The sequence below is a fragment of the Podarcis tiliguerta genome (genome assembly GCF_965153285.1).
Source record: "Podarcis tiliguerta genome assembly, chromosome: 3".
Taxonomy (NCBI): Eukaryota; Metazoa; Chordata; class Lepidosauria; order Squamata; family Lacertidae; genus Podarcis; species Podarcis tiliguerta.
Window position 1 is genome coordinate 74688577 of NC_139536.1, and position 20397 is coordinate 74708973.

At 42.9% G+C, this 20397-nt stretch overlaps 1 protein-coding gene across 2 annotated transcripts in view; it reads right to left on the minus strand.

Moving 5' to 3' along the window:
- Positions 1–1655: 1655 nt before the first annotated feature.
- The window catches only part of FHL5 (four and a half LIM domains 5), a 28202-nt gene continuing 9460 nt past the window's right edge, over positions 1656–20397 (minus strand). Inside the window, exons 1-6 of one of the 2 annotated variants that reach the window (XR_014509550.1) lie at positions 17895–18074; positions 13833–14007; positions 9095–9264; positions 7696–7882; positions 2959–4061; positions 1656–2918 (exon numbers count right to left, since the gene is read on the minus strand). Coding sequence is in view for 1 of the 2 variants with exons in the window: in XM_083433595.1 (XP_083289721.1) it covers positions 3910–4061; positions 7696–7882; positions 9095–9264; positions 13833–14007; positions 17895–18053 (843 nt within the window). In the remaining variant the exon portion in view is untranslated. Of the gene's footprint in view, positions 4062–7695; positions 7883–9094; positions 9265–13832; positions 14008–17894; positions 18075–20397 lie in introns of those variants that run through there. The other variant, XM_083433595.1, reaches the window with a different exon arrangement.

The following is a 20397-nucleotide window of genomic DNA, read 5'->3' on the forward strand; positions in this document are numbered from 1 at the left end:
CACCTGAATGTCTCCTGCCATGGGTGCAGAAAACAGATAAGGGCGGTGCATCCATTTTAAACATCTGCCGAGATGACAGTATGAACCCTGTTTGAATCAGATACACTTTCAAGAGTTTTGTGTATCAGTTTCCATAGTACCCAGTCACGCTGTATTAGCAGCAGATGAATTATGAGGGATGCTCTTCAATCCATGTGATAAATTGCATAATATTGAAACATGCTGGTTGGATTTTTTTTCAAATAACGTCATCAGGCCAGTCGCACAGCTGGCATAAATCAATATTAGCAGTGCTGAAATCAACACTGTGCCTATTTATTCCTCTATGAAGTTAATTTTCTTTTTTTGTTTCCTTTCTCCTATCAGCTTTCTTCTGATACAACACTGATGAAATCAGATATTAAGGACTCTCCAGGCCTGGACAGCAGCGATGTTGCGCCACCTAGTGGCTGAAAGGCAGAATCTGAAGCGTGCACTTCTGTGCCCAGTTATGTATACCGCAGTCCATTTGTTGCAATGGCATTAAAACGCATTAAAGAACAGATTTATTAAGGGCCTGTTCTCTCTGCCCCTTCTGCTTGTTCCTGGGCTCTCACAGGGCTTCTGCTATCCCTACTCCAGGGGAAAGCCACTGGAGAAAAAGAGAGACAGACAGACAGACAGACAGACACACACACACACACACACACAGAGAGAGAGAGAGAGAGAGAGAGAGAGAGAGAGAACACTCCAGCTTGGGCATTGGTGAGCCAAATGGCACAAGACACATAGGAAAAAGAAAAGGGAGAAGCACTGCCCAAATCAACCTGTTTTCTCCCCGCTCCCAGCCCAACCTGGATATGCCAGGGATTGTGCTTGAGACCTTATGCATGTAAAACAGATGCCCTACCATTCAGCAATGGGCCTCGCCGTTGCTTGATCCTATATGCTGACCAGAGAACTACTGTTGTAGGGTCAGTGCTGCAGTCGGGCAATTTTGAATTCTGGGTGTCACGGCCTTAGGACTCCTCTCCCCAGTTTAAAAGATAACGTGCATTCACTTGACTTCCTTCAACGTTAGGGAATGTGGCCTGCCGCATTTGGAAGCCCACCTGCTCCTTCTGCTGAGTAGGGCCCTGGGCGCCTGCCTCAAAGTCCTGCCCTGATTACACCCACTGTGTAAGGTGGCTTATAAATCATTGAAAAATAAGCTAGGTTTCCAAAAAGAGAATAAGTGATAATGCCACCTATTACTTACATTTTATGGAACTCAACAGATGAAATAATAGCAAAAGAAGAGGCTATTCCCATATGCTCCAACTTTTTCTATCCAGGACACTCACCCCCATCATGCCACGCTGCCACCACCACACCACCCACCTTGAAATTGTGCCCGTGGGCAGGATTACAGATGCACACCAGAATCAGTTCAATTATACATAAATATATCTACTAGCACCTGTTAAAATCGAAACCTCTGATCCAGAGTGCGCAAGCTTATGCCTTCCCTCTATATTTTGTCACCTAGAGCAGAGATGCATGGCTTTGGTACTTAACTGGAACCTCCTTAAGAATCTGAGGAAAAAACATCAAATTGGCATCCCTTTCATAGATGTTCTACAAGTCTGCTTTCACCCTCCCAGAAGTTTAGGTGAGAAGTGATACAAAACAAGCACTTCAGATTAGCTCTAATTTTTATTTTAAGATCGTTCAAACCACCTGGCATTTAACGGAGCATTCATTTCTGAAAAATCCTTGCACATATGCGCCTCTATTCGGGATTTTTATTTTTAGGCCTGGCAACCTAGTTCTATTTTTGACAGCTTTAGCCTTGTAAAGAGGAAGGTGAGGAATGTAAGAGAAATGAAAAGTAGGCAGGAGAAGTCAAGTGGGGGAGAATGCAGAGATGAGTGGCTTTGGAAGCGACAAAGGGGAAGAGGCAGCACTATTGATGGAGCTGGAATTCTGCTGCATACAGCTAAGAAAAATAATGCTGGTCATATGAGTGGGCTGAGCAACCCTGACCTTTTGATGGCAGCACATCTTGCTCTCAGTTAGGAACACAGGAACATTGAAAACAGTGTTATACTGAGTCATATTATTGGTTTATCCAGCTCAGTGTTGTCAATACTGGTTGACAGTGACTGGCAGGAGGCCTGTGGAGATGTCATAGAAGGGATGGTTGGATCCTGAGGAGCAATGGGAGGGCTGAGGGAGCTGGATGATCCTGAGGAAGGTCCTATCATGATGGGGAAGGTGAAATTGGGACCCCAAGAAATGTCCAAGCCCAGGACTAGAGGGCTTGATTCAGGGGTGGGGCAAACTGGGTTGGCAGTGGAGTCTGCCGCCCCAGTGATATCCAGCACCCCTAGTCACCCCAACACCTGGTGCTGGGGAGCTGCCTCTTCCTGCCAGGGAGGAGCGTCTTCCTTTGGGGGAGGCAACTGAGAGTAAATTGGAAGCTGAACTAGAACTGGCATCACCTCCACCTCCAGGGACACCAGGATGCTGGCACAAACAAACCTTGCAGGCACAGCCCGCTTGAAGGAGTTCTGCAAGTAAAGCTTTGGATAATATCTCATGGGTCTGGACAATGTTTTATTCCAAAAGGAATCAGTTTTTATGCATCCAGTTGCTTCATGCTGCACAGTATCAATATCTACAATACTAACTGCAGCAAAAGACCTAGGGTGCTTCCACATGGCTTCCACCTGTTGTAGAAAGGGCATACAACCCAGCCCTTCAGCATGCTGAGAGTAGGCTGTGAATCGGGCTCTGCATAGGAAAGTACAGTACTATAATGCTTTCTCCAACTCCCTTCCCATCAAACCCACATGTCAAATGTGTTGCCATTTATGGAAAGCAGAGACCTTTCTGGGCTTCACTCTGAGAAACATGTAGAGAGACTTGCTTCTACTTCAACTGCCAGGCCGGCCCTACTCTTAGGCAAGTGTACATGGGAGCAGCTGTGACATCCACTTGGTTGTCCTTCCTAGACTGCTATTCTTCTCTGCTGGAGGACAGAGCTCTGTATGTTCTGGTTCCCCTAAACTAGGCTGATGCTGGTGGTCATTATCATGTCAGCAGTGTTGGAGTAAGATTTACTGGCCAGTCCAATTAGGTGATTTCTGCACATGGAATGGGAAGAGAGGTACCATCTTGTTCTTTGCCTCTGATAGCAAAATCCATGTACTCCATATGGGTACCCACAAGATCTGTGTTAAGGAATCAGCATGGGGAGAATGGTTAAATCTCCATATATTTCTCATCCAAATCAAGACACCCAATGTGACTTTTTGAACACAAATTCAAAAACACCAGGAGCTCCAATGTCATGTTTAGTGCGGCATTTTTGTAATATAAGATGGAAAAGCACCTCTAGGAGCAGCAAAATAAAACAGAACATCCCCATTACTTTCCTCACACAACTTTGTTGCTGTTTGACAGCACCCTTCGTTGCTGACCTACATACTGTATGCATAGAAAGGGCCGAAGACAGTGATAAACACTGTGCTGTCGGAAAAGTCTCATTTTGGTGTTTCTTAAACAGAGTTGTCATGTATGTTCCTTTTATTAGGATTTGAGCACAATATTGGTCTGTGTTGCAAGCTTGCACACTCTTGCACTCCCAACAGTAGAGTGCACTCTACCACAAGGAACCATCCAACCAGCCAATCAGTTAAACAACCAAACATGCTTTCAGGTTAATATATCTTTATAACTGTTTCCTAGCAGAAATCCTGTTATTTAAAGTGGTTATACAAGATGAAAGGGACGTCTGCCAGCTGTGTCAGAAATGCTGTCAGGAAGCAATTTGCACAACTGAACAATAATTATACTTGTTAGACAGATTTCTGACCACTGAGCAATTATGCATGTGATACTTAAAGCGCACAGAAATTAACAAGGTTTGCTTTCGGGTCTTGTGAGCTATGCGGTGCTCCCGCACTTGCAGCAGAGGATCTCATCCTGCTGGGTTAGGAATCCTTTTCCCACCAGTGAGCTGGAACATTTCCCACACTTAAAGCAGTCACTGTGCCACTGGCGATCCTCAAATGAGATAAATTTGGCTTCGCCGAGAGCTATGAAGAGAAAACATGGAGATGAAAAGTGGGGCTGTGAGTGCCTTTTAGCAGATCACAAAGGCAGTAACTTATGCTCTAATAAGCAAAGTCCCTTCCTTCTTCCTTCAATAAATGTCAAAACCTGAGCTAAATGAAGTGAAGCTGCCATACACTGAGGCAAATTAGTTCCATCTAAAAATCTAAATAGGACTCTCTCACCCTTTGTTATGTCATGTCCACTGAGGGCTCCCAGATTAAATAAAACTCTCAGTTATCCTAATATATGGAAACCGGAGAAAAATTGGATCAATGAATACATGTGGTTAATTCAGGGCCAGTCCTACCATTAGGTAGAGTGAGGTGTCCTCCTCAGGCAATTGACTTGTGATGAAAACGCAGCAAAACATCAGATATGTAATATTCTTGTTGTATTCTTTACTACCAGGTATGGAGACAATGCTTTTGGGAGTCTCTGTCTCATGGCGCCAAAATAATGTGATGGGTCTTAGGAACTATGAGCCTTGGCCTGGTTGGGGGTAGGGACACCATTTGCAATTCCACCTCAGGCAGCAAAGTGTCTAGGGCCACCCCCAATTCACTGAAGGGTCCATGTTTTGACATGCGCTATAACAATAGATGCTGACATAGCTGTCGTATTGGCCGAAATATGAGCTGCTCCCTTAAAATTCCGCAGGCACTCATACCCATTCCATTTTACCACTGTTTCAGCAGCGATATCATAATAGCCAATTTTTGTAAGGCCACGAATTTAAGCCACGCTTTAACTTTTCATGGTCGGAATTCGGGGGGGGGAAAGTGAGGCTTATATTCGGGCCAATATGGTATACATTTCTGAGATTCAGAAATGGCCACTATGGGACCAACAATGTGCACATTTAAGCCAGCTTCCCTGAGCTGTCTTGTCCATTTTAATTCAGGATGCACATCCACAGGTACACACTGCTTTGTATACGTAAGAAGATAAGAAGAGTCCTACTGGGTCAGACCTAAGGCCCACCTAGTTCAATACTCATAGCTTTATCCTACTATGGATTTAACAGTTCACCATATTTGTTGGATAATGTGAATTATAAATCTAACACATAAAAGTAAATTGGCCTAAAAAGCACATTTTTATGGAGCTGTGGAAAGGTGGTGCTTAATTGCTTGCAATTAATTATGCCTGTAGAAGAAATTCCAGGGTCTGCTGTGTGTGAACTCACATATGCAATGGAGAGAAAGGTTATGGCTGATTGAATTTCCCATCAGTTTTGTTTCTTTCTTTGAATGACGGGATCAGTAATTAATTGGCAGTGCTACCCCTCAGAACTGGGACAAGAGGTCATTCAATTTGTTTTTAAAAGGATCCAGCTAATGGTCTTAGAGTACTTTTAAATAGCCTCTGTGTGTTTGCCAAACATTTAATTATAAGCCATTTAAGCACAAATCTTGAAAGCAGTGTTCTATTTCTGGCAAGATCTGTTCTTCAATTCTGGGAATATGAAGGTGAGGCTAAATGATTCAAGCAGGACACACAGAAAATGCCTTCTACGTCTTTCACTGCAGAGAGAACAACAGACACACCTGCCAGCCAGAGTTTCATAGGATGCTTGGCAATGCTTGGATTCCCCAGATCACATGCTCAGGAAGTGGGTGAACTCTTACCACGGCACCCTTAAAAACAATTCCAGCTGCTGCTTAATGTGTTTGTGTGTACTAGAAATTGGAAAGGGGAGGACGACTCATTGAGATTTTGCTTTGCTTGAAACAGTTGTGTATTTTGTTGGTTATTTTGATTTTCAGAGGCTGGGAATAGCTGCCTTTCCTCTTGCACTCATACTCTTTGACCCAAAATGTGGATGTAAACAAGGCCATGTTCGGAGTCGCCACTTACTTACCATGGTAACTGCATTGGTGTTGCTATTCTCACAGGAAAATGGGAACTCAGGGAGCTGCCTTACACTGAATCAGGCCATTGGTCCATCTGGTTCAATATTGTCTACAGTGATTGGCTCGCCAGAGTTTTAGGCAAGGTGTCCTTCCAAGCCCTGTCTGGAGATGCTTGGGATTGAACCTTGGACCTTCTGCATGTAAGACAGATCCCTGACCACTGAACTTGGGCCCTTCTCCTAAAGAATTCATCTTGGATCTGACCTTTCCCCAAGATGTTCAGAGTAACATAGGCAGTTTCCTCTTCATTTTAATCTTCCATAACCATCTTGTGAGTTTATTTTTAGTTTGTTTATTCATTTGATTTTTATATTACTCCTTCTCCCAACTGGGAGCCCAGAGCAGCATGTAATATAATTAAAATCATCTCATCATCACTAAATGCTTCACAGTGCCATAAAAAAAATCTAAAACCATCAACTAGTGTACTAAAATTACAATCTAATATTTACAATTGGTGGGTCCCTGGCCATTCAGTTCCCAAAGGCCCGGGGTAAATTAATCGTTTTTTCACTAGTATCTATCATCTATCTATCTATCATCTATCTATCTATCTATCTATATCTATCTATCATCTATCTATCATCTATCTATCTATCTATCATCTATCTATCTATCTATCTATCTATCTATCTATCTATCTATCATCTATCTATCTATCATCTATCTATCTATCTGTCTATCATCTATCTATCTATCTATCTATCTATCCATCTATCTATCATCTATCTATTTGCAGTTAAAGTGAATACAATCAGAGCAAAACTAAAAGGGTGAAAGTCCTGGGACAAGGTTCTCAACTCGAGATAATTCCTCCAGGTTAGTGGAGTTTGTAACCTGAAGCGTTTGTAACTCGAGGTACCACTGTAGTTCATACAACATGCAGACACCCATTGCTGACAGCAGCAACATAGCTGTCAACTTTTCCCCTTTTTTAAGGGAAATTCCCTTATTCCGAATAGGATTCCTCGCAAGAAAAGGGAAAAGTTGAGAGCTATAAGCAGCAACTGTATAGCTTCTCCTTTCCCCTCCCCTTCCCCTCCCTAAAATGTAGTCTAATGTATCCATGTTGCAAAATCCTGTATTTTCCCATTCCAGCTGCCAATTGTTGACTACCACTGGTAGAGTCACTAAACATAGAATAGTGTATTCAGCACTGCTTGCGTGGAGTTATGCTTGTGTAATGGGACTTCTGCTCCTTCTCTTCTAAGCACCTTCAAAATCTGCTCCAAAGGGTCCTCTAATCTCATGGGACAGGTTTTGGGAGTATTCAGAGAGCTGCAGGGGAAAGGGCAGAAGGGGGGAAATTCTGCTACATGCACCAGAGAAGAGCAGCATTGGATATGAACCAGGGTGCTGTGATAGCAAATAAATTATGCAAGATCTTACGGAGACGAAAGAGGGAACTAGGCATGTGGCCAATATTTTGTTATGTACCGTAACATTTAGTTTGAGCCTGAATCTCATTACAGCTCAAGAATTGTGGCAACAGGGCCACTTTCTCATGATCATATAAATGTCCTGCGGTAATAGTACTGCTCTCCAATTCACCATAAATAATTTTAGCACCCTGTGCTCATCCGTCAGCAATGCTGAAATAAGGAGCACAAATGCTGCCAATGATTATATAGGAGGCTTGCTTCTGCCATAATGACCATCAAAATATGGACTGTCTTTTGTCAGTTGGATAGTCAACAGTTACCTGTAATAGGCTTGGTGCAGGCCACACACTTCTTTGCGTAGCGCCTGCTGAAGCACTCGAGGCAGTAGGGATGTTCATCTTTGGAAATGAACCGCTGCCCTGCCAGCTGCTTCTCACATCCGGTACACAGAAAGCATTCTTTGTGCCAAGGCTGGTCATGATAGGTCACACCGCCAGCAGTTATCACCTATTGGATGATAAAGGAGCATTTGTAGTCAGATGCTGAACTTGGGCATTAAGTACAAAACCAAAGGTTAATAAGCACCACACTTCCTTGGTTAATTTATAAAAAGAGAGGGATGCTGAATATCCAGCGTACTTGGGAGTCACCCCACGATGAAGGAAAATGTCACTCCGGGTCTCTGTAGCAAGGGGAAAAGGCACTCTACACATGCTCAGAAGAATTATTTTCTTTTTTATTACTAATGTCCAACAGGGTTGGCTCTGAGACTATTCCTACAGAAACAGCTGCTGGTTGTAAAGGAGAAATGGATAAGAGGCTGCTGGACTGCCAACAGGAAATGCAGCATTGAGATTTTTAGAAGTATACTTAAACAGAAGGGCTCTGGCTTGGTGTTATATTGTGGAATTGCGTGGGTAGATGGACAGCTGTGAAGCATACTTTCAAGACAATCCAATGTATGCCAATCAGAAGTCCCACTGTGCCCAATGGACCACTTCCTAATAAGTGGTCTTAGGACTGAAGCCTTCATATGATTATCTCTCTAACAGTACAATCTCATATATGTCCATTCAGAAGTCTAATTGTGTCAAATGGGACTTATTCCCAATAATGACACACCTGTGCCTCCTAGATTAGGCTTTCCCAACCTTGTGTCCTCCAATGTTGTTGACTACAACTTCCAACATCCCTCACCACTGGGTCTGATGGCTGGGACCCAAAGTTGGGAAATGCTGCACTAAATGATGACTTGGGGGGGGGGCACCCATCTTGTATCCCACAAGGTGCTCCTGAAATGTAAAATGCACCATTGAATGCATTGTTGGTGCTATTAGCATTCACCTTCTGTGCACCTGTTCACCGCGTGTAATTTTGACAATGGAAACAGATTCAGAGTATCTGCTTCCTCCCATCTCTTGGCAGTGAATTCTATCAAACCTGAGGATGTTTGCATCAGGGTCATTGCAAGAAAGAATATTTTTTGGTTTGTTAACAAACATTATACTGCTTAATATGAAGAGGGGTTTAAAGGTAATTATGGTCTCATGAATTATCTGAAGGAGTGCATTGCAGAGGGTGCCTGCTGTCACCAAGAGTGTCTGCTTCTCCTTTGTGGATAAATGACAACCCCCTGTTTGTGGAATGGACAGTGAAGTTCATTGTGATCACCTATCTCTCCACCCCCACTGCCCCAGTATTTTTCATTTGCTTCATTACCTTTTTGCAGGAGTAACAACACTGAGCAAATTGCTTCTCAAAACAAGGCACACAATAATTGTCGTTGTCCTTGGTAATCAAAGGCTTTGTCCCTAGCGGCTGCCGACAGTGTTGGCAAACAAAGCAAGCTTCGTGCCAACAACTTCCTTTAAACTCCATTTTGCGAGAACCTGCAAAACCAATCATGAAACCTGACAGGTTATTGGCCGGCTGGGAATGCTGTATTAAAAACTGTGCTAAAACAGTATGGTTAGGACATTATTTCTTCATTATCAATTATAGCACAACAGCCCCAGTTCAGCCAAGCACAGAAACTCATGGTTAAATTCAAGTTTTAATGTCAAAGTGAAATGGCCATCTCAAAACTAATCAAAGGACATAAAAATAAGATATAAGGAGGTAAGGTATTAATATGTCCTATAGGGAAAGACATAATAATACATGTGGAGGTCTCTGCAGTTTGCCATATTTGTTTCAACAAATTTTATTCTAAGTCTATGTACGCATTACTGCTTTATTCTGCCTCAAGCATACACCCATCAAGGAAACTTGATGTCAGTCACAGTCCATAGGTATCTTGCAGCATCTTGAAAAATACTCTGGTGTGATGTGCTTTCCTTCAAATCAATTTCCGCAGAAGCCCTGGTTAAACTGAGGTGTGTACATCTGAGACAGCCATTGCACATGTGTGAATGATGATGCGTGTGTAGATGAGAGCAGACACACAGATGACAGCTTCAGTGAATTGGAGTTCGTTGCAGGGAAGCAAATCAAGAAATGGACCTTGGGTGTAGACATCCCTGTCCCCCTTCTGGTCTGTACAGCAATGTTTTAGGTAAAAATCAGGAGCTTAAGTAAATCAGCAACATTTTGCAGCTAGTTTTTCTAATCCTGAGCTGTTTTCTAAGTTTACCATAAATGGAATACTCTGGGCGGCTTCCATAGAAACCAAAAATACAGTAAAATATCACACGTTAAAAACTTCCCTGAACAGGGCTGCCTTAAGATGTCTTCTGAATGTCAGGTAGTTGTTTATCGCTTTGACATCTGCTGGAAGGGCGTTCCACATGGCGGGCGCCACTACCGAGAAGGCCCTCTGCCTGGTTCCCTGTAGCTTTGCTTTTCGCAATGAGGGAACCGCCAGAAGGCCCTCGGCGCTGGACCTCAGCGTCCGGGCATAACAATGGGGGTGGAGACGCTCCTTCAGGTATACTGGACCGAGGCTGTTTAGGGCTTTAAAGGTCAGCACCAACACTTTGAATTGTGCTTGGAAACGTACTGGGAGCCAATGTAGGTCTTTCAAGACCAGTGTTATATGGTCTCGGTGGCCGCCCCCAGTCACCAGTCTAGCTGCCGCATTCTGGATTAGTTGTAGTTTCCGAGTCACCTTCAAAGGTAGCCCCACGTAGAGTGCATTGCAGTAGTCCAAGCAGGAGATAACCAGAGCATGCACCACTCTGGCGAGACAGTCCGCAGGCAGATAGGGTCTCAGCCTACGTACCAGATGGAGCTGGTAAACAGCTGCCCTGGACACAGATTTGACCTGTGCCTCCATGGACAGCTGTGAGTCCAAAATGACTCCCAGGCTGCGCACCTGGTCCTTCAGGGGCACAGTTACCCCATTCAGGACCAGGGAATCCTCCACACCTGCCTGCCTCCTGTCCCCCGAAAACAGTACTTCTGTCTTGTCAGGATTCAACCTCAATCTGCTAGCTGCCATCCATCCTCCAACCGCCTTATATATAACACTTAATGGAAAATATTTTCAATTGACTATTGAAAACAAATGCAAAGACATTAGTTAACCATGACTTTCCAACACCTCCTCTTCAAGGACTTGAAATATAGCATGGTTTGAAATTGCAGCACAGGGGAAGCTTTACACAGAGACGAGGAAGGCAGTTCAGGAAAATAGCTGCTTTGTACAAGTGGTAATTGAATATAGGGTAAGTATAATGAAAACAATGAGGTTCTAATTAGCTCCAAGTCCTGGGAAGCATTAAACTCCTATAGCCAGTGCTTGTGTGAATTGAGCACCTTTTCAAGACTCTCGTATCTTATGCTGGAAAGTGTCAACACTGCATTATTCCATTTTAGCTTCATGTTGGCTCTACAAATTATTTCATTACTGCACTTCACCTGTACCAGTAAACAATTTTTAGCAAGCCTATTATCCTCCTTTTCTTTCTTTTTTAGTTGATTATAAGTAGTAGAGGAAAATTGCCATATATATGCGATAATCTGAAATAAAATTCTGCTGTGAAACAAGCAGCCAAAAATAAGGGTGCCATCACATTTCTGTATCAGAACCAAGCAACAAAGAATGCAGGAGACCAAACCTCCCTGCATTTTTTTAGTAGTTGTGGGGGTTCTCTGGGGTTTACTGGAGAAGTGGCACAGGATTGATGGAGGGTCTTAGTCCTTTGTGCCTACATCGCTCCCCCAACCTAAATGTTCCCCTGAGGCTGGTACTGGGCTCATGGTGGGGATGTATGGGTACCTCAATAAAATTTTGAAAAGTTGTGAAATCCAGTGATGGTTCTATGCCAGACTTTATGGTATCACGTGTAGTTTGGCTCTCACATCTCTGCACTGCCCACTGTCTCTGTGACCCTTCTGATTGCATCTGACTAGGCTGCATGAATTAAAAGAAACTAGCTACCTATCACTATCAGTGCTTCATACCTTCAACCATAGTTTTCTAAATTCAGCTGCCAAATCCCATTCCTAAATCAACTCACAGGACTCAGCTATACAGCTGCAAATATAATGTCTTAGGTGTGTTTTAAGTGCATTATACAAATGTGACATTAGATGGTGATGGTGAGCTTATGGCAAATTCAATATATTTTTCAAAACACTTTTTTTAAAAAAGCATTTTCACAGTGTTTTTTTTAAAAAATATGTGCATAGATTCCACCACAGTCACATTGGTCTTCCAATTTATTCAGAAGGGACCATAAGTACAGCTTAGACAGATTTAACATTAAGTAGACTAATTTAATTGTGTGACTGCTACTAGTGTCCAGCGTATTAAAATTTAAAATACTGGATCTGTCACACTTGTTTCCCATGCTGAGGAAATCTTGCCAAACGTGTTAACATTTATTTATTAATTTTGGTAAGGTGGATTGATTTGCAAATTGGATTTCTGAATTGTTCTATAGATAATCAATATCTTGAACATATAACTTGGCATGTTATTAGACAAAATAATCAGAAATTAGGGCCAGTTGTTTGGATAATAGCTTATATGGAGCAGAATGTTTCAGTGCCCATCTGCTAGAAAACATTCACTCTCTCCAGTTGCAACCTTGTAGCACCACCACAAAATAGTTATGTAACACAGAAATGGCTATTTTGGGACATGATACAAATAATTATCATAGCATGATCTACTACTGTGGGACAGTCAATGGTATTCGCCAGATGTTTTTGGACTACAAATCCCATCAGCCCCAGCAACATGGCAAGTGGTCTTTGATGGCAGGAGTTGTTCACAACATCTATTGTTTTGTTGTTGTTAATTAAATTTCTTAGTTGCTTTTTCTTGCCCAAGGCAACCCAAAGTGACTTATAAGCAACCAACCATTCTAGAGGGCCCCACCTTGCCTACCCCTGCACTAGGGCATCTGTCTAATATTTTTGGTATAGGCAAAATTTGATGCAAATCTGGCAATTTAGTACATAATTAAAATTTCCATTTGGGACACCTGGCCAGCACCCTGGCTTTGAATGGGTCTGAATTATTCAGTGACAACATTTCAGTCTCAGATGCAAGCCTGAATTTGTACTCCCACTCTGCATAGCAGGGATTGCTGATTGCTGCCTATGCTCTGGCTGAATAAAGAACTGTGGCAGAGCACCTGTTACTCACAATTGTCAGAGCTGGTGGATAGGATCCAGAGCCCCCACAACTTTTCTTCTGGAGGAAGTGCAATGGGGAATGCATCAATCTTATAAAATAGAGCGACAAGCCATGTGTGAGATGGGTGGCTCAACCGACCTCCATGAGGTAATTGAAAATGCTGCTCAAAAAAAGAAAAGTTGAGAAAGAATCCACCTGCCAGTGGTTCCCTGGGACTCCATTTTGTGACTGAAAGGCATGCCCAGAATTTAAGGTAAAAAAAAAAAAAAAGTTTTGGAGGCACAAAGAAGGTTTTGCGATTCCGAATAAGAAAACCTTGCCGCAAGAAACAGCCAGGCTATGGGATCCCAATGTCTATTTGTGTCACAAGTGGAATAGTACAACACCCAAAAGCATTTTTGGAGAGAAAAAAAGGCGTATTTCCTTTTTAAATTTAAGGATATTTAGGATCCCACTGGAGTGGTACAGTGGGGAGTGCTTAGCTCCTGGGAAAGTAGCTTTCATTTTGAAGCAAATATTTCAGGAGAAAGACATACAAAACGATGTGGATCTGCATAAGTAGCTCTCCGTAAAACTCACCTAATCATTTTCCTAAAAGCTAAAAAAAGAAAGGGGAGGTATAATGGCAAAAGGTGAAATGGCAACAGGTGGGTGAATTGGACAGTAAATAGCAAACTGGCCTCAGCATAAGGAAGGTGCAACACCTGTAAAAATGAAGCACTCATCTGAAAAGGCCCGTGGATTAAAGAAAAGAGTTTCACCTTAATCGTACTTCTGCCTATTGAGCTCCACTAGACCAGTGTGCAAAATTAATTAAAACCGCCATGCGACCCTATTTATTTCGTTAGCAAAAGCTCCTTGTTATCTTACCAGGCATAATGGTCCTCTTGCAGTGGAAGCACTTTGATGAATACTCATTAGAATAACACTCTGTACACAGCAGGAGCTCATCTTTGGCAGCGAAAGGCTTTTCTACCAAAGACTGATGGCACTTGGCACACTTGAAGCACGCTTCATGCCAGTGGCAGCCTTTGTAAGCAAGATCCTTTGAGAGACAATGAATGCATGTTAATAAAAAGCAGGTGCTTCCTTTAAACACCGCCCCCCGCCCCCCCAAACCACCAGTTGGATACAATCAAATCAGAAGGCGCTATGAGCCATTGGTTTCGGAATAATTGTCAAAAATGACCTGCAGGGCGACAGAATATTCTGTAGTTTAACCACATCGGAGGAAGTTTTCTGACCTTTTCTTCCTTGTCTACCCTCAAGCTGCATACTTTATCTGAGCTAGAACAGGATGAAAGGAACTGTTTGGAAGAGCCTGCAATCTGAACCACGTCTCTGCAAAATTGAATTCAGTGGGACTCACTCTCAGGTCACTGGAGTAAGAAAGGCAAAACTGCCTCTTCTATTTGTGCTAGGGAAATGGGCTGTATATTGTCTTGTAGAACCCAAAGCCTATCTCCTCACCAGTGTGAGTTGTATGTGGCTTTGTACCATAGGTGCCTCCAAATTTTTGTGTCTAATTCTGGACATACGTTCTAAAATCCTGATTCGTATAGAACGGAGCGTCATACCCATGTACGTATGTATATAAGTGTATAAACCACACCCATACAGCAGACCAGATGCAAGAAAGGTTATGTTGCAATTGGAAGCCAGATGGATTTTTCATCTCAATACAGTCATCCCCAAAGGTCTAAATCTCAGTCTGGATTGGAGTAGTTTGTAGTTTCTTGTGAGTTGTTCCTGTGATTTTTACTGTATGCTATCCCAGAGTGTGATGGAATGCTATGGTCCCTTTAAATCTCCACCCCGGGAGAATTAGTATCCGAGTCAGCATTTCACCAGGGGCTGAATGCCCTCACAAGGTGGGAGCTGACCTAATTGTTGAGCATTAAGTTGCCTGCATATGTAAGTGAAACACTTGAATATTTTGGATCATATTAGGTGTGTGTGTGTGTGGGGGGGTTATATAAGATTGTATTATATGAGTCATTTACAGCATGTCATGTATCATTTAACAATGTACTTAGACTGCCTTGATGAAGGGTGCCAAGATTTTACCTGGATATTTCGTTGTTGGAGTCCTCCTCATACAGTTTTTCAACTACAAGATTTAACACAGAGAATCTACACTCTGGACTTCAGTACAATATAGTTGAACTTTCGGATGCGGAGACATTGAATAGTACCGTAATTTGTAGGATTATATATATCACTTCAAGACTGACCAGAAACTGTGTGTGTGTGTAGAGAGAGAGATCTCCTACCAATCAGAGTATTAGTACATGTTATATTGTGATATTTTGTGTACAATACATTTAATATACTCTTATTTTTCCTATACAGAGTTGTGCTTTATGAGGAATTAAAGGAGGAACAAATCTCTATACACACATCCCACTGTGGTGTGCATAGTTTTCGTGAAAAGTTATGCCTGAGTTCTGAGAGAAAAGATGAAGCCCAAAGATGTGAAGTTTTGTTTCCTTTTGATCATCCCCATTTGCCACTAAGATGCTATTTCTGTGATGAGTGAGGAGGCATTAGGAGATAAACAACAAAATGAAGTTGTCATTTGGCGAATAAAATATTTTAATCCAAACACATCTTTTCTTGAGATATCTTGCTTGCGGAGACAGTGTTATTACATAAAAATGATGAATGCCATTTATTTCCCTGCGAATCTTAGCAGTTACAGGGGAGGCTGTCTGTAATACAGACCAAGGGGAAGTCATTTTTCACTGGTTATTTGTCAGTGGAATTTATTTTAAGGTTTCCCTCGATCTTATCAGTTGAATTAAGCCCAGGCTAGAAAAGGAAATCTCTCTGGAATGAATTGTTAAAATAATACAACTAACTGGGTCCCCCTCCCCCACTTTTTAAATCCAGATATTAAAGAAGTGAAGACATTATTCTGAGGGTTAATGCAGTTTAAAATCTCTATATTAAGCTGCTGAATTCAGATGATGGATGAAACCCATCCCATTGGGTCTGTAGGGAGCCTGCAAACTATTAAAAACCTGCATTTATCTGCAGAAGTTTAATGTCACAGGTTATATTGTTGCGTACCACCCCAATCTCTGAGCAGTGCAAAATCCCAGGGGTTGCAGATGCTTACCCAGGGTTTGTGTTTCCTTTGGAATGAGGGACAGTGGAGACTGTGGTGTTATTTTATGATATGTGCTTTATTTATACATATATACCACCTGAGCCTACACAGAGGGGTTCACAGCATTAAAACCCCGAGGGGGTCTTGCTTCTCCCATAGCCACAGCCTTGGATTCCATGGTTCTGTCTCCCAGCTGCCCTGTCTGCAGCCGTACTTGTAGCTTCTAGCTTACAAAAATCAACTCTCACCTCTGGCCTTTGTCTTTCTACATACCAGCGAGTTGAGATAGCCCCCCCCCCATTTGCCACTCTGTTGTTTAAACCACAGAGCCTAGGGCTTGCCGATAAGAAGGTCGGTGGTTCGAATCCCCGTGACGGGGTGAGCTCCCGTTGCTCGGTCCCAGCTCCTGCCGACCTAGCAGTTCGAAAGCACGTCAAAGCGCAAGTAGATAAATAGGTACCGCTCCGGCGGGAAGGTAAACGGCATTTCCGTGCACTGCTCTGGTTTTGCCAGAAGCGGCTTAGTCATGCTGGCCACATGACCAGGAAGCTGTACGCTGGCTCCCTCGGCCAATAAAGTGAGATGAGCGCTGCAACCCTAGAGTCGCCCGCGACTGGACCTAATGTTCAGGGGTCCCTTTACCTTTACTTGTTAGCTTATGGCCCATAATTAGTGGGCCAGTACTTTATCAGGAAGCTAGCCTGGCTATGCGAGGAATTGAATCAGTGCTGGGTCCAGGAATTAGAAGGAGGCTCAGACATACAACCTACCCCTCCACCCAACTAATAATAATATACTCTCTTGTTTTTGTTCCTTCTTGTCTATATCTATGGATGCATTATACTGATCTATGGATTTGGGTGTGTGTGTTTGTGTGCAGGTAATCTGGTGTACATATCAATGCTTCAGCCTTATTCTGTAGACAAGCACTTCAGTCAGTTCACCATTCAAACCTCATCTCCTATCTAACAAGAATGAATACTAGTGCTATATCTTGGGCAGCGACGAGTCACAAGCAACACAGGAGCAGTCAGAACCCCTCCAAACAAAGTCTCTACTTCATCTGCTGCCCCACACTTATGTCAGAAAAGGAGCATAGTTTCATGGCTCACAATCATTAGTTGTTGATCATGATAGATTCATGTCTGAGTTGAATAAAACATTTTTTTAAGCCTGTGGGTGGTTTTCAATAAATGAGGAGCCCCTTTCCTTCTTTCCTGTCACTTCCAACATGGCAGGCATGAGCAAATGAAGTTTGCTAGGAGGAAGAATCCTGAAGTTTTCAAGGTAGCAGGCCTGAGGCCAGACCCCTGGACCTGACTGCTTCCTAGTAACTACATAGTAGTAAATAAATAAAATATTTTTTTTAACTGCTTCTATAGTTAACTGCTGATTTTGAGCATTCAGAACTCTGCTTCATGTGGAAACACCCAGAACTCTGCTTCATGTGGAAACACCCAGAACTCTGCTTCATGTGGAAAGTGTAGCTCTATTTAGGTATTTGAAGGCCCCAACTGGGCCAAAGGTGCCTGGCTGTGGGAAGATCTGTACAGCGTTCTTTCAGCATTCAGCTGAACATGCCTATGATCCCACCCTCACGATCACTGCAGGCTTCCCAATTGCAGGAAAGTTTATAAGAACATTCAGCTGATTGCTCTTAGAAATATCTTTCAGGCTTTCCTGGATTGGGACGGGGAGAACTGACTGGGACATTGAAGGCAGGGTAACACATGTGCCCCTACGATCTCTATATGCACTATTTCCACAAAGCTTGGAATAACACTGGAACAGTGTTGCTTCTGAAACAAATCAACACTTACCTTGAAGTCGCATTCAATGGGCTTCTTGCATTCTTCACAGATGTTAGCAAACAGGCTGTCGTAGCACTTCACACAGTAAGCATTGTCTTCTTTTGTGGCATATCTCTTTCCACAAAGGGAGGCCATGCAGTGATAGCAAGCAGACTGATCGCTTGCCATTTTCAATTTTTCTTGATGTTTCTAGGGAGAAATTTGTCTATAATGAGTCTTTGGAACTGCAGCACACATGACTCTCCAGAATTTCCACACCCTTGCATTAAAAGGTCTTTGTGAATAATCTCCTATGAACTAAGAGTGAAAGTCAGTCAATACAGCACCTAATAATATGCAGATTATCTTTTTTAAAAGTGCTATTAAAATCTACACCAACAGAGTATGCATTACGTCAAATCATGGGGTGAAATTGTCTTGGGGCCCCCAATATCTTTTGGGAGGGGGAGAGGAAGCTGAGTGCAGAGGTGAGTGTGGCATGGCTTCAGTAGCCAGCTCCTCCTCCTCCTATCATGGAAGGAGGCCAAACATGAGAGAGGAGCCCCCAGCCATTGGAGCCGTGCTCAGCCTCCTCCCAGTGACGTGGCATCACACATGTGTCATCACAAGCACACCTTGCTGGGCCCCCCCAATCTCTGGTGCAAGTTGGCACCTCTGGCATGTGTAATGGCTGTCTCAAGTGTACACGCCTCAGCTTAACTGTCAAGTGAATGTGGCTTATTTTTCCTTTCAGATTGAAGCTGGTTTGGGTGGAAACAAACCAAACAGCAATGTTTCTCAAGAAACTGCAGGATACCTCTGCATCATGGGTAACACCATGTGTACACGGACTCAAAAGCCAGGGGTAGGAGTGCTCTGGAGTCACAGCAAACACCAGTAATGTACACACAGCCAAAGAGTATGTCTTTTGTACCTGGCTCCAGTCGGTGAATTCTAGGATTCTAGAAAAAAACAAAGCCAATCCCACAAGCCTGAAACCTGATTCTGCTCATTCCTCTGTGCTTGGAAAACTCATTTGAATAAATACTCAAAAGTTCAGGATACAGCAGAAAAATCTTCTCAGGTTTGTAGGCAAGCTATTTTGGTTTGTTATATGCCCATTGGACCCAGAAGGACTTTACTAAAATTAGGACATGGTTCCTGAGAATCAGGGAGATCAGAAGCCAAAGAGTTCCCAGTGAAGTTGACCATTAAACATCTGCTGGATTCATTGAATTCTCTCTCTATTCATGTTATTGTGCAGCTCATGTCAAGAGTGCATGGTTTATTATGGACTCGGAGAAGAACTATGGAGGAGTGGGGGAATCCTTCAAGCCGTTTTTGAAAAGAAAATTATATATCATTGGTACGACAGTAACACTTTCCTAGCATATATGTCTCAGCATGTAGTAACTAAATGAGAAGGATAACCCAGAGTATTAAAAGTATTGGTTAATTTTTTTATGCTACGCACAGCTCCCAATTCCTATATTCAGCTCCATAAACTGAATCACAGGCCGTAATGTGGTGTATTATTTTGTCTCAACATACATGGCTGTCTTATAGTGTGAATCAGATGACTGGTCCATCTAGTTCCAGTTTGTTGGCTCTGACTAACAGTGTTCTTCAAGGTTAGAAAAAGGAGATATCTGCCCATTTAAGATCCTTTAAGTGAAGATAGGGTGGATTGAACTCTGGACCCCAGGCATGCAGGTCATGTGCTCTCCCACTGAGCTATGACCTCTTCCCTACAAGGTTTGGTGTCTCTTTCCTCAGGCCCATGGACTGGTCTGGGAATTTGGTCAGCTTCTTTCTTGCCCAAAGTGAAAAATCATGTCCCAAGGTAAATAAGTCTGGTTTCTCTTTGCATGAAGATATAGATATAGATACAGATATATAAACAAGCTTCATTGGTTGAGAAAATGTCTGTGTTACACAAGTAGAACCACACAGCACTGGTATTTCAGCTGGAAGAGCCACTGTGTGGCGATTTCCCTCCCAATATCTGTGTGGCAAAGTAAGTATTGTGAAGTAGTGTCCGCTTCTCAACACAGAAACATAAGAAGCTGCCTTATATCAAGTCAGACCACTGGTCCAGGTTTCTCAGTACTGTCTACAATGACTGGCAGTTCTCTCCAGGGTTTCAGGCAGGAGTCTCTCTCAGCCCTACCCAAGCACTACCTGAAGATGTCAGGGATTAAACCTGGAACCTTCTGAATGTACTGCATATGCAAGCTATGGCTATTCCCCAAATGGTTAGCTCCCAAATCTGAAGAAAAGGAGAACCAGTGTGGTGTGGTGGTTAGAGTGTTGCATTTGGATGCAGGAAAACCAGGTCTTCAGACTCACTCATCCAAAAAGCTCATTTGCTTACCTTGGAGCAGTCAATCACCCTCAGACTATTTCCTCACAGGGTTGTGGTGAGGGACACCCCACCATGCCCCCCCTCCCCCAAGTTAACTCCATTAACAACTACCTAACCTACTGATAGCTGGGATTAGCTACTTCTATAGTTTAAAGAAATGGGGTAGAA